Source organism: Salvia hispanica, chromosome 3, assembly GCF_029641045.1.
Source record: "Salvia hispanica isolate PSC_SH4W2 chromosome 3, Shi_PSC_v1, whole genome shotgun sequence".
In the NCBI taxonomy this organism is placed as follows: domain Eukaryota; kingdom Viridiplantae; phylum Streptophyta; class Magnoliopsida; order Lamiales; family Lamiaceae; genus Salvia; species Salvia hispanica.
Window position 1 is genome coordinate 5607256 of NC_142694.1, and position 14801 is coordinate 5622056.

Below are 14801 nucleotides of genomic sequence, written 5' to 3' on the forward strand. Positions count from 1 at the left end.
ATTGATAGACTACGATTCGAATTTATAAATAGAGTAATTTTGTCGAACTAAAATTGGGTTTTTTTTTCGGTTGAAATTTTCTTTTTCATTTTTTCCCATTGTAAGATGATAGTACTTTTTGGGTGTCATGAAGGGCCATAATTTTGGATAATTATTTTTATTTGCTCTCTTTGATTTCTTTTAATAATACTTTTTCTGGTCTATAAAATATACACGACATTAGTTTTAATGTATAATTGATAAAATAAGAGAGATGTAGAAAGAAAAATTAATTAAAGTATTATTAGAAGAGAATGAGGCATAAAGAGAAAAAATTTCTAAATTTAAAAAGTGCATATTTTTGTGGAGCAGATAGTATAAACTAATGTTTTAAAAACCGGACCGACCGGCCGGTTCGACTAGTTCGGCTGCGAACCGATAGGTGGTCCGGTCCGATTTTCCCTATAGAACCAGTGACATGTTCAATCGCCATGAACCGCCAAAACCGGCCAGCCAGACCGGTCTGGCCGGGAACCAAAAACCGGTTTAAATGCTTTTCAAAATTTAATTTTAAGATTTCGGCCTTGATAGGGGTCAAACTTAAGACCTCATGGTGAACTTACTAACAATTCTACCACTACACCACAAGGACTTCTTGATAGAAATATGAACATAAGTTAGTTTTATATATTAAACCCGAAATATTTTATCTATATAAACTAATAATTCGTGTTAAATAGCAAAGTAATTAGTAGTGATATTTAATATCATCCACTTTATTTATGTATCACTAACTGCTTGTTTTATTATTATTTGTATAATACGTATATGTATATTATGAATATGTGAGTGTACTACTATTTGATTATATACTATTTACTCAATATATATTTTTAATTCATGTTTATTCATATATTTTTATGTATAATATTATTTTGCAGCAATAGTTTTTGAAAATAATACTATGAACTTATTATTTTTATACATAAACTATTAAAAAATTTTATTTACAATAACTTACTAGTAGTATAATTTATATATTTAATCATATTTATTAATAAAATAATTAATAAAATTCTATCATTCACTAAACTTTTATAGGTGGAGGTGTAATATTTTTGGGATATACTAAAAATATTTGGTTATTTAATTATATATATACACATTTATAGTAGTATAACGGTTCGACCAGTGATTAAACCGGTTGGACTGGTTGAACCATGAACCAGTAGCTTCGCCGGTCGATCCGATTTTTAAAACATTGGTATAAACGTTGGTCGCAGCATATTGCCTCTTGACTTTGAGTTTTAATTTTATTTTGCTTTATGACGCAGGTGTCTTTAGCTAGAATTCATATTATTGATTCGACGGGAACTGATGTGTATTTTTCGAGCTTTTATATCAATGAACTAATAACACACGAGTATATCAAATAGCTCTAAAATTACAACTTTTCTGCAAGAATACAGATGTAATTGTAGTAAAAGAGTGTTGAACCACAAGGAGGCGTACGGTTATCTAATTCGAAAGCAAGTAAATTTTTGGATTTTTGGATTGAGAAACCAAATTGAAACAAAAACAAGTGAAGAAATAAAATGACAACACAAAATATAACCAAGAGAGTGAGAACATTGCTCCTAATATGCTCCAGATGTGAATTAACTTAATGGACCAATAAACCTATGGATTAAAGATTAATCTAATGAAAGTTATAAATATCTCGTTCATTCTACTCACACTATTTACATATGCTTGAATTTAACCTTGCTGAACACTAAGATCAAATTCGTACTCATCGGATTATCACTCCTACGGTAGCACAGTAAGCTCTAACCCAACTTCTAAGTTCCAAAGTACATGATTCATTTACAAAATCAATTGAACATTCCTACGGAAGCACAGTAAATGTCCAACAATTATTGTAACGACATGTAAATTAACTTATCCAAGATTCATATGCTGAACACAATACAAATCTCAAACTCTTTATCTACGTTTCCACCTTTTAACCAAGTTAAAGCGACATTGGCTAAAAGACATGATTGAATAATAAATCAGGCCGGAATTAGTTCAATGTAAAAAGCACCGTAGAAAAAGATTATAAATTAATATTAATCCATAGAATCCAAAAGTAATTCACATCTTTCACAAATTAGGAGCAACGTAAGAGTTTAATTACACATCCACAACCAATAAAGAAGAACCATAGAACTCATGAAATTGATGTGTAGATGGTAGCGAATCTCCTCCGGGATGATGGAAGTTGAATTATTGCACCTCCAACTTCCTCTCTTCCTTTCTCGTGTGGAAAATCTAAATCCCCCCCCCCCAAAAAAAACCTCTTCAGAAACTAATTTGAAAACTAAATTCGGCAGTTTTCGAGAAAAACGCCTGATCGGGCGTTTTTTTTATGCCAAACCGGGCGTTCTGCTGGACCCGGGCGCTTTCGCCTGGTTCACACTGCTCCGCCCAGCTTTCGTCAAATGACCATAACTTTTTCATCCGAGCTCCGATTGAAGTGTACGAGGTACCCACACGAAGTTATTTCAAAGACAAAGATAACGGTGGTAAAAAATTTGAATATCATCTTGATAGGCAAAAAACACTTTAAATCAGACCCCACCGCTTTGGCTCATCGTAGTAACTCCACATGTACATCTATTAACTAATATATAATAATCAAACCTTCATCAATTGATAAATAATTTATAAATATAAAATAGGAGAAAACAATTAGCATCATTTGATTCCCATAAGGAACTTTGTGGTTGTGGATGATTTCTAACAATTTAGAGATTTCAATTTGTAGTTTAAAGATAAGAGATAGACTACGTCTAAGACTCGAACTCGAATTTATAAATTAATAATAATTTTGTCAAACTAAATTGAGTTTCATTTTTTTGTTTCTTTTTTCCCATTGGAAGAAGATAAAGTTGAGACTCAATAATGACTTCTCTCTCCCCTAAGTCCACCGTTTGGATATTGATGACTTGATGTAATTGAGACAATCACAATTTATAAGATTATATATGAGTGACTAAAATTCAATTACTATTAAAATGAAGGATCATCAATATGCGACTGTCTAAATTTATTTTCATTTTATTGCGAGTAGAGAATAGAAGACAGACACCTTATTAAACCGACCGGAATCTGACAGCACAGATTTACAAATAGATATAGACATATAGTGCGACTATCTAAATTTATAGCCAAACAAGATTCTGAGAAGAAGAGGAAGAAGTGTGAATCACCGAAAACTGTCATTTTCTTGGTGAAGGGATAAAAGGAGTAATTGGCGTGCATGTCACTGCCACACACTACTCACTTCCCCCCAGTTTTCTGCTTCTCTACTACTTGTGGTAGCTCGTAGAAAACAAGCAGTTGCCAACACACGATTCTCTCTTGAATCGCACAGATAATGGAGAGTGGAGGTGCAGGCGATGATTGCTTGGCTTTTGAGGTGAACGGCCGGAAGTTTGAGCTGCCGGAGATCGATCCCTCCACCACTCTGCTCGAATTTCTCCGCTCCAGCACCCCTTTCAAGAGTGTTAAGCTTGGTTGCGGCGAAGGTATCTCTCCCTCTCTTTCTCTCTGTGTGTGTGTTGAATTTGTGATTCTTGATACAAGGGCTCTTTCAAAATCCAATCTTTCTTTTATGGTTAGCAGCTGTAATTGTAACTCTATGTGGGAAACCAAAATCTCACTACTAAAAAACTAGAGAGAGAGAGAGAGAGTATGTTGAGTGTTTAGGTGGTGGTGGGTCTTTTCTTTCTTTCCTTTGAGCTTTAAATGATAAAATAGGTGAATTTTATTTATTGCTGATATATTCCTGTTTCAACTCCAAGTGGTTTTTCTGTGCAATGGTCTTAGCATTGAAATTGTCTCTTGATTTTGGTTAATCTTGAAGAAATTGCCTTAATTTTCTGTAAATTTTTCTTCAATCTGTTGAGAATGTTTGGATGTTGAGACAGAATTACTAAATGTTAATCAGAAAGTCTGGATCTTTTTTTGTTCAAAATTTTGGTGTTGAATACTTGAAAGAGTGTATGTGTGTGTTTGAAGTGCTGTGTTTGTAGCTTATAGGAGTAATTGACAAAATGGGAGCTCTTCAGGTGGTTGTGGAGCTTGTGTTGTTGCGGTGTCGAAATATGACTCCACGCTCAAAAAGGTCGAAACTTTCACTGTGAGTTCGTGCCTCACGCTTGTTTGCAGCATAAATGGCTGCTCAATCACCACAAGTGAAGGCCTTGGAAATACCAAAAACGGATTTCATCCGATCCATCAGAGGTTTGCTGGATTTCATGCCTCTCAATGCGGCTTTTGCACTCCGGGAATGTGCATATCGTTGTTCTCAGCACTCGAGAATGCTGAGGATTCACAACGGGCTGAGCCTCCGAATGGATTCTCCAAAATAACCGCTTCTGAGGCTGAGAAGGCAATAGCAGGAAACCTTTGCAGGTGCACCGGTTACAGACCTATTGCCGATGCCTGCAAGAGTTTTGCTGCAGATGTCGATTTAGAAGATTTGGGAATCAATTCTTTTTGGAGAAAGGGAGATAAGAATGAAAAGAAAGTCAGTAGTTTACCATTGTATAATCGAAAGGATCATGCCTGCTCGTATATGGGAGGCGAATGCAGGTCGAAAAGGCTTTTGAATTCTAAAAAGAACTCATGGTATAGCCCTGCATCTGTCGAGGAACTTCTCAATTTGTTGGGTTCTGATACGGTTGGCAAGGGAGGGAGCGTCAAACTAGTCGTTGGCAACACTGCGAATGGATATTACAAAGAAACGGAGGTGTATGGCAGATACATTGATCTGAGGCACATCCCCGAGCTTTCAGTGGTTAAAAAGTACGAATCAGGAATCGAACTAGGAGCTGCTTTGTCGATTTCAAAAGTTGTATTATATCTGAGAGAAAATAGTGAAAGTGGAGAACTTGTATTCAGCAAAATTGCTGACCATATGGAAAAGGTAGCAGCCGGCTTTGTCAGGAACTCGGCTAGTCTCGGTGGAAATCTGATTATGGCGCAAAGGAAGTATTTTCCTTCGGATATTGTTACATTGCTTCTTGTTGTGGGAGCAAGTGTGAGCATAATGTCCGGTCATAAACATGAAAAGATTACAATGGAGGAGTTCCTAAGGAGACCGCCATTGGACTCCAAAACTGTGCTTTTGACTGTTCACATACCTTTTCTGGACCCGAAAAGGATCAATGGCTCAGTTCAAACTGGTTCAAGATTGTTGTTTGAGACCTACCGTGCTGCACCACGGCCTCTTGGCAACGCGTTGCCCTATTTGAATGCAGCCTTTTTAGCTGATATATCTCCTGATAAAAATGGAAGTCTAGTGAATAATATCCAACTGGCTTTCGGTGCTTATGGAACAAAACACGCAACGAGGGCAAGGAAAGTCGAGGAGTATCTGACGGGGAAAGTACTCAGCCTCGAAGTTTTGGATGAAGCAACCAAACTGCTGAAAGGTGCTGTTGTATCTGAAGAAGGCACTTCTCATGCTGCTTACAGGTCAAGCTTAGCTGTTGGTTTCCTTTTCGAGTTCCTTAACAGTTTCTCGACTGTCAGTTCCGCAACATCTGGTGGCTTATCTAAGCAGAAACAGAACGATTCGTTGCTGGAAAGGGCTAATACAGGAAACCAGCCATTGCTATCATCTGCAAAACAGGTTGTGGAGTCTAGTAGAGAGTATCATCCAGTGGGCGAACCAATTCCCAAATTTGGTGCTGCAATCCAAGCTTCCGGTTCGTTGTGTTCTTATTGCTTTTTTTTATATTGCTTTATCTTAAACTTGACCCTCTGTTTGCTCCAAAATATCTGAGAAACTCTGCCTTACTGTTAATGCAATGTGTAGGTGAGGCCGTTTTTGTGGATGACATCCCTTCCCCCACTAACTGTTTGTATGGAGCACTTATTTGTAGCACCAAGCCACTAGCTCGAGTCAAAGGCATTTCATTCAAGAATCATCCGCGACTAGCTCAGGCACCCAATGTTATTACTGCCAAAGATATCCCTAAAGAAGGCGAGAATGTAGGGTGTCTTACAATGTTCGGTGGTGAACCTTTGTTTGTAGAAGATATCGCTAAGTGTTGCGGTGATATCATAGCTCTTGTGGTAATTCCTCTCTTCCTCGATTCAACTATCTGTGAAAAACTTCTCTGTTAGTTACAACTAAAAACGTTCATGTCTCAGGTTGCAGACACGCAGAAGAACGCCAATTTGGCTGCAAAAAATGCTGTAGTTGATTATGATACAGAAGGCTTAGATCCACCAATTTTGACTGTTGAAGAAGCTGTGGAACGTTCAAGTTTCTACGGCGTTCCTCCTTTTCTCTATCCACAAATGGTTGGTGATTTTGCAAAAGGAATGGCTGAAGCTGATCACAAGATTCTCTCCGCTGAGGTACATTCACTGCCTATTGCCTGCACTTGTAAAAAGTAGAAAAGGGAATAAATCTAGTGATAATTTGATTGTTTATATCTGTAGTAAATAAGCAAGAAAATAGTTTCTTCGTCTTTTTGTAGACAGAAATGTATTGAAAAAATGATTTGAACGTCCTTTCACACTGGTCCGTTGCACACTTTTTGTAAGTTGTCTGGCTGTTAAGCTCGATAATGTTGTAATCTTATTGGTTTTCGACATTTGAATTGGAATTTTCAGATAAGACTCGGTTCACAGTATTATTTTTACATGGAGACACAAACGGCTCTGGCAGTTCCAGATGAGGACAACTGTATGGTTGTTTACGCTTCGAGCCAAGCCCCCGAGTTTGCTCACAGAGTCATTGCACAATGCCTCGGTGTTCCCGAGCATAATGTCCGAGTTCACACAAGAAGAGTTGGTGGCGGCTTTGGTGGAAAGGCAATTAAAGCAATGCCTGTGAGTATATGATTGGTTCTGTATATTGATCTTCAGTCTTCGGTTTATATATCTGAATGCATTCTTTTTGTGTGTGAATTTTCAGATTTCGACAGCATGTGCCCTTGCAGCTTACAAACTACAGCGTCCTGTACGGATGTATGTAGATCGAAAGACTGACATGATATTAGCTGGAGGAAGGCATCCTATGAAAATAACATACAGTGTGGGGTTCAAATCAGACGGGAAGATCACGGCCTTGCATCTCGACATATTGGTGAATGCAGGGATGGGTGCAGACATAAGCCCCATTTTGCCGAGCAACATGATAGGCGTATTAAAGAAGTACAACTGGGGAGCTCTGTCTTTTGATTTCAAGATATGCAAAACAAACCATTCGAGCAAATCTGCCATGCGCGCCCCTGGGGAGGTGCAGGCGACTTACATCGCTGAGGCCATAATCGAGAACGTAGCTTCCTGGCTAGCAGTAGATGTTGACTCCATCAGGAACAGGAATTTCCACTCGTACGAGAGCCTAAAGCTATTCTACGGGGGTGCCTCTGGGGAGCCCGATGAGTACACCTTGCCCTCTATATGGGATAAGGTCACGAGCATGTCTGACTATGATCAGAGGATCTTGATGGTAGAGCAGTTTAATAGATCCAACTTATGGCATAAAAGGGGTATTTCTCGTATACCAATCGTGCATGAAGTGTTTGTGAGACCAGCCCCTGGGAAAGTGAGTATACTTTGGGATGGATCCATCGTTGTAGAAGTCGGAGGCATAGAACTCGGGCAGGGGCTCTGGACAAAGGTAAAGCAAGTGGTTGCTTATGCTCTTGCTCAAATTCAATGTGATGGCACTGAAGACCTTTTCGACAAGGTGAGAGTCGTACAGATGGACACCTTGAGCTTGGTACAAGGAGGATTTACTGCAGGGAGCACGACATCTGAATCAAGCTGTGCAGCTGCTAGACTATGCTGCAGCGTCTTGGTCGAAAGACTAACCCTTCTTAAGGAAAAGTTGCAGGCGGATACAGGGTCCGTGGATTGGAAAACTCTGATTCTTCAGGTCTCTCTACTTTCAACATATCTTCTAATGGTTCGTCTTCGTTTTACTGGTTTTTTTACCATGCTTTTGTAAATGCAGGCTAATTACGCAGCTGTAAACTTAGCAGCAAATTCTCTCTTCACTCCCGACCCCACTGCCACAAAATACTTGAACTATGGTGCTGCAGTGAGTGAGGTAAACAAAAATTCAGCCCCTTCTTTATGCATTCGACTAAGTTCCAACGTTGCCTAGTTTTCCTTAATTGTTATCTATTCTGTGGCACGAACAGAAGAGACGTGCCACACATAAACTAACTACTCGTGTTTGTTGAAGAATTAATCGTTGTTGGCTTATATTGCAGGTTGAGGTAGATATCCTAACAGGAGGAACTAAGATATTGAGAACGGATATCGTGTATGATTGTGGGCAGAGCATGAATCCAGCTGTGGACTTGGGGCAGGTGGTTTATGATTCAAAACTCCATCAATAGTGTCCAAGTCATATTTCAATATGGAATTCTAACATGGCAGTTTATGATGTCTGTATGGAAGATTGAAGGAGCTTTTGTGCAAGGACTAGGATTTTTCATGCAAGAAGAATACGCGACTGATCCGGATGGGACGATGGTTGCGGAGGGCACGTGGACGTACAAAATCCCAACTCTCGACACCATCCCCAAACAGTTCAATGTCCAAGTCCTCAACAGCGGCCATCATCAGCAACGTGTTCTCTCGTCTAAGGGTACGTGCATTATCTTGGCCAAAAAAACCGAGACCTATCTAGCTAGATGCCTCGCAATCGTCTTTACAGTGATGTTTTTTTTGGCTGCAGCTTCCGGGGAGCCACCGTTGCTGCTGGCTGCATCAGTACACTTTGCTACAAAGGCAGCAATTGGAGAGGCAAGAAAACAGCTGAAATCATGGGGGGCAGTAGAAGGGACTGAATCGAGGTTCCAGCTAGACGTTCCTGCGACCATGCCGGCTGTGAAGAAGCTCTGTGGCCTCGACAGCATCGCTACTTTTTTGCGTAGTAGGCTCTCTCCCTCACAGAACTGATGAAGCCCCATTAGAAAGGATGGTGAGGTTATGCTGTCAAATTCTTGAAATGTGCAGAAATTTCAATAAATAACTGCTCTTGCATAGTTGCATGTACAGCAGCAAGGAAAAAAGCAGAAAATGGAGATTGCTATTTTATTTTTTTTATACTATCTTCAAGATTTTTGTACTATACAAAGTGCATGTGAAGTTACAGTTTTATAATTCAGATTCATGTTTGAATTTTTATTTTTGTTATAACTTCTATGGAGTAGGAGTACTATTTAAGATGAGGAATTGAATTAGATTTGTCTGTGTATTTATATAATCAGAATATAAAACTTAGCCAGGTATGCATTATAGTACTGACAAAATTAGATTTGCGCTGTGTATCTTTATAATTTTTTTTTTTAACATGAGTTCACATTGACCATATACCATGATTTACATCTATTATCTATATAAGTTGCATTTGATTACATATAAAATCTATTAATTATGTAATACTGGATTTTGCTTATTGAAAAAATAAATGAATGGTTTCATAGCTTTGGAATATGTTCATTGTATAAGAAGAGAAATAAATGACTACTAGTTAGTTGAACTTGAACAAGACAAGAAACAAAACATTATGTTTGCGTAGTTGCATAACGCTTAGGAGTTAACTAGACACTTATTTAACACGATAATAAGATTGGGTGAATTAATTATGCCATTTTAAGCACATAAGTGATTTTGGCATCGGAAATAAGTAGTACTCCATATATAACAAATTTGACACATATGTGTTGATATAGTACATTATGCACACGTGATTTGAAGCCAGCCCAAAATCTCACTGGGCCTAAATAATACTCCTACAACAATTTATGATCCAACTTTTTATTTTGTTTATTTTTAGGAAAGGACGATAATTGGAAATCATACAATAAATTATGAAATGTATAAATATAATCCACGAATTGTTAGTCTAATTGCATTTCTGAGTTGCACAAAATTTGTATTTATAATAGAAATAGTTTCGAAAATAAAAGGTTCAAGTCTCAAAAAAATATTACTAATTTATTCCATCTAATTTTGTAAGGGTAGTTATTGTGAAGAAGGATACTTCCTGATCCAGAAAACCACAGTAGGAGGGTTTTGGAAGAACCACAAAACCAAAAATGGCTTCTTCTCTCATGGCTACTCAAACCACTCTTCTTCTCCGCAACCACCGCATCCACGCCGCCTTCCCTCTCCCCTCACCCCGCTCTCACCTCCATCTCACCATCTCTAAACCCAATTTTATCCCCTTTTCCCCTCTCCCCAAACCCTTTTATTCCAGAATATCCGCCTCCATCTCCACGGTGACTGAATCCCCCAATCTTCCGAAACCGCCTCCGGAAATCCTAACCGGCGCGACCCGGACCGTCACGACGCTGGTCGCCATCGGTCTCACCGCCTCGAAATTCCTCGCCCACGGACTCCTCAATCTGGCGGTGCAATTGAGGGAGCCTCTGCTCCGCTGCGCGGGGCCCGCCTTCTTCGCGGCGGCCAAGGACGTGCCGACGGGGTCGCTCAACACGCCGTTCACGGTGGTGGCGGCGGGGATGGCGAAGTGGCTGGATTTGTACAGCGGGGTTTTGATGGTGCGGGTGCTGCTCAGTTGGTTCCCCAACATCCCCTGGGACCGCCAGCCGCTCTCTGCAATTAGGGATTTGTGCGATCCCTATTTGAACCTCTTCAGGAACATAATTCCCCCAATTTTCGACACGCTGGATGTGAGCCCGCTCCTCGCCTTCGCGGTTTTGGGAACGCTCGGCTCGATTCTCAACAGCAGCAGGCAGTCTTATTGATTGGGGTAATGCTACTCAATTTTTATAGCAGTTTTGAATTGTGGATTGCAATTACACTGTATGTCGGATTTAGATGAATTCAGAGCTATGACTTTCATATATTTCTCAATGTTGCAGTATTGTTGATTGATCAAGCTCTCATATTTGAATTTCTCTTTAATGATTGAGTTGTTCAATGAGTATGTTTGTGATAACCAGATGGATGAATTTCAGATTGGGTATTTCTTGATTGGAAACTAACTATATAAACCCTAAGATTGATAACTGATAAGAATACATCACAACTCATGTGTAGTGTGTTTGCATAAATCATACACACTGTTTCCAGCCTGCCTCTGAGTGCTTCCTAATTTTCTTCAGTTTCAGATTGCAGCCTCAAGTATTCAACCACCTAATTTTGAAAAAAAGGAAGTAGAAATAGGAATCTATTTCTATCTGTTTGTTATACCTTGCAGGGCTAAATTTTAGATGTTTTGGTGGCAGAAATGTAATCTTTTAACTAATGAAAACTGAGAATATGGGCAACATAAATATATTAGGAAATTCTTATGCTATTCTTGTTATATTATGCGTGTGTAGGAGAAATAATTTGGAGAGGGAGTTGAACTAAGATTTGAGGATTATCTTGATAATTCACAGGGACCAAGAATTGTGTAGAATGTGTAAATAGTTTCTCCCATCAGCAACACTTTAGTCTCACACCATTTTACAGAAGTATAATTTCGTCGGCTTGGCTGTGATATGTATGAGCTTTCTTATTCAATGTTGGTTTGGAGATCTGTGTTTGTAGTGTGTTGGCCTAGAATTGATACTGTAAAAGGAGGATGCAGTTTTGATTAGTTATTACTATAATTATTTGAAACTGTTACTGATAGTTAGAGTGAGTGTGATTCATTTCAGAATTGTTGAACCAAGATTTAGGAATCCTGTTTTAAAGTGAAAATTTAAGTTCACTGCCTATTATTGTTCTGATCCTACTATATTCCCTACTGTGCTGGTTATCTGCTGCCATCTCAAAGCATTGTAATTTCTTTTCTAAGATATGTCTGAAATATTATCAATCTTAGGAAGATTCCTCAAAATTGCAAGTCATTTCGATAACTTTTGTTGTTTTTTTAAAATTTATTTCAAACATTCGTCAAAACTGTCACGAATTGACACTCTATTAAAACTCTAATAAGTCACAAGTCATTGGAGTTTTGGTGATCAATTTTTTCTAAATACTAGTATTAAACTGGACACATGATGTTTCTTTAGGTCAGAGCGAAAGTAGATTCTTCCTTAAAGACGGGGCAATACAGTAATTTTATAGACATGTTATCATGTGAGAAATTCCTACATAGACTAGTTTTAGTTTACACATCAAGATGAAGCATGATATTAAAAACTTATATGGTTATGAAATAATTTTAAAAAATTAAAAATCTCGAGAATGAACACTGAAAAGACCGAAGCTCCCATGAACAAACTTAAACAAAGAATTTTAAATTAAAAAGTCAGAAAAAGGAAACACAGAAGAGAGAGTGAGATTAAGAGCGGTGGTATTGCACTTATGAAAGGAGTGAAAAATAAAACCAAAAAGATTGAACAAAAAAACAAAATTCCAATTCATGCACATTTTCATTGTTTTGTAGATTTTCTATAGTTTTTATTTATTACTACAAGATTTTCTATAGTTTTGATTCATCATATGAGATTTTTCCAAAATTGATATTAATATACATGTTTTAATGTCAACTGTTACTGTACTTGTATAATTTGAATTCACTCAGAAAAGATTATTACTCTATTTGATTGCTACTCGACAAGTGATTTATTTTTCCGATTAAAACAAACTTACCGTCTCTAAATAAAATGAAAACTGAACTCAATTCTATTAAGCTAGCAACTAAACAAAGATCAATTTGCATTACAACTTAAAATGACTCCGGAAAATTTTATAGTTAGCATTGCTTCTTAGTGATGAGAGTAGAAAGCTCATAATCTTTAATTAGAATTGGGTCTCAACAATAAAATCGGTTGGTCCAAATACTATCTACCCAAATGCATTGTCTGCTTCTATTCCATGTAAACCAAGATTTACTCAGGTAATCAAGCATATTTCCTAAATAGATTAGTTCCATGCCATATATGACAACTACATAAGAGCCATTTCTCCTCTATGCTGCAAAACCAAAACCACGCAATGAAGGTTACAATGTTTGTATCCCTGCTTCAGCACAAGCAGATAAATAGAGTAATTTCAATTCTCTGTATTTAAAAAGCACAGAGAGCAACTAAAGTAGCAACACTTGCTCTCTGCTACCACCATCATAATTCAAAAAATGACAGAGCAGAACAGAAAGTTAACAATACTTCATACTCCTGCTTCTTGTTGACGAACACAAGAAAGAGTTGAAAAACTGAAATCGATCGAGCAGAATATAACATTGCAAGTCACGCTATATAAACATTATAGGATCCAGCCTTGAGCTTCTTGGAGGGAGGAGTAGCAGCAGCATGATGAACATGAAAAGAAAGTGTTTTTTTGAATGAGCTACGCTTCTCCTTAGCAGCACCTGGGTTATTGGGTCGAAGCTTGATTAATGCTAATTGAATAAGATCGTTATTATATTCATAAGACCACACACCCCCCACCTTGAAGAGAAGCTGGACAGCGGTTGAGAAGAAATAAGCAGTGTCATCCAATGAACCATAATTGGGAAGCTCTGGTAGGGGTTTGGGGTTGTAGGATAGGCTAGATCCAAGCTTGATTAAAATAAGTTGAGCCAGATTCTTATCATATTCATGAGACCACTCTTCCTTGAGCTTGTACTCTTTCTTCAACGTATGTATAAAGGCCGAAGCACCCGCTTTTATCACATAGTGATTAAACAGCTCCGTATCGGCAACCTTGAATGGCCTTGGAGGGAGGGGCGGTTTTCCGGCGGAGGCGTACTTCTTCTCCATTCTAATCTTAAAAGTTAAAACCAATTATGAACAAAGGGTTTATCTATCTACTTTCTATATACTCCTACTTGATGATCAATGAACAAGAATATGAAGACAATTTTAAAATCCCCCAAATTGTTCCAAAAATCATAATTGCGAAAGTAATGAATCAGAAATTCCAATAAATTTCTTTTCACATCGAAAAAAAAGAAGAAGAAACGGTGAGAATACCTGGAGGTCACGCCGGCGGCCGGAGAGTTAGTCAGTCAGACGCAAGACAACTTTTGTTCTGAAACCGATTAACTACTAGCTAGGTTAAAATTGCCTCAAAAATCACATTTTCCTTAAATTACAAATTCCAATTAAAGTTTTTTCACAGGCTTTTAATTACTATGGACTTGGATGATTATATGACTTTTTCGCCTTTTTTTTCAATTTTTGTTGAATGTAAGTGCCTCTAAAGTTGGAGCATGTAGAGCATTTTTGTATTTTTCTTTATTTTAACTACAAGAAAAATTCAAATTAAGTACTTGTACTATACTTTGCATTTTTACGATCATAAGTAGTACTAGTATATGTTGGAGTTAAAAAAAAAGTACTAGTATATCTTTACAATTTTAATATAGCATTTTTGTTGAGGACCAATAAAATTATAGCTTTAAGGACTCGTTTGGTAGCTATGTCATGTTTCGACTAGACATGATACCATTATGATAGTAATCATAGTTTCGATTAGTTAATTTACATATATTGGGTGTTTGGTAGATTTAGATAATTGTGAGTTATCTTATTGTAGTGTTTGGTACAATATGTCACAAGTAAGGATTAAAATTATGATTGTCAAAATTATCCTCATTAGTTTAAGTTAATTACTAAACTATCATCATTTTGCCCTAATAATTCCTATAAAATCATTTTGTTTAAAATTAACATCTTTTCAAACTAAACTCCTTACAAAAATTAGCATCTTTATATCAAAAAACTTATATTTATTTTGGTATTCTATTTTTGTGAGAATTATTAATTTTGGACAAATTTTATGAATAATCAATTATTATTTTGGACAAATTCTATATGAAAATATTTTATCAAGCACCA

General features: G+C 37.4%; 2 protein-coding genes and 1 long non-coding RNA gene across 8 annotated transcripts; 2 read left to right on the forward strand and 1 right to left on the reverse strand.

The window, feature by feature from the left end:
* The first annotated feature begins 3068 nt into the window (after positions 1–3068).
* LOC148930014 (abscisic-aldehyde oxidase-like) lies at positions 3069–9186 on the forward strand. 2 transcript variants are annotated; one of them, XM_089069348.1, is made up of 10 exons: positions 3069–3551; positions 4095–5738; positions 5849–6108; positions 6187–6396; positions 6655–6873; positions 6959–7924; positions 8003–8098; positions 8265–8363; positions 8455–8644; positions 8735–9186. In XM_089069348.1, the coding sequence occupies exons 1-10, from the start codon at positions 3401–3403 to the stop codon at positions 8956–8958; spliced, it is 4059 nt and encodes a 1352-aa protein (XP_088925474.1). In that variant the 5' UTR covers positions 3069–3400; the 3' UTR covers positions 8959–9186. The 2 variants fall into 2 exon arrangements, with proteins under 2 accessions (XP_088925474.1, XP_088925475.1); XM_089069349.1 differs by having other exon boundaries at positions 3422–3551; positions 4059–5738.
* An 825-nt stretch (positions 9187–10011) lies between these two features.
* Positions 10012–11725, forward strand: LOC125215974 (ylmG homolog protein 1-2, chloroplastic-like). 4 transcript variants are annotated; one of them, XM_048117564.2, is made up of 2 exons: positions 10012–10777; positions 11352–11725. In XM_048117564.2, exon 1 carries the CDS (start codon positions 10101–10103, stop codon positions 10770–10772), a length of 672 nt encoding a protein of 223 aa, XP_047973521.1. In that variant the 5' UTR covers positions 10012–10100; the 3' UTR covers positions 10773–10777; positions 11352–11725. The 4 variants fall into 4 exon arrangements, with proteins under 4 accessions (XP_047973521.1, XP_047973522.1, XP_047973523.1 ...); XM_048117565.2 differs by having other exon boundaries at positions 11412–11725; XM_048117566.2 differs by lacking the exon at positions 11352–11725 and adding an exon at positions 11133–11326.
* Positions 11726–12850: 1125 nt separating this feature from the next.
* LOC125216869 (uncharacterized) lies at positions 12851–14071 on the reverse strand. Of its 2 annotated transcripts, XR_007175481.2 has the most exons (3): positions 13935–14071; positions 13410–13727; positions 12851–13330 (listed from the first exon to the last, which is right to left on the reverse strand). It is a non-coding gene; the product is annotated as an uncharacterized LOC125216869 (long non-coding RNA). The 2 variants fall into 2 exon arrangements; XR_016136151.1 differs by having other exon boundaries at positions 12851–13727.
* Between the last annotated feature and the right edge of the window lie 730 nt (positions 14072–14801).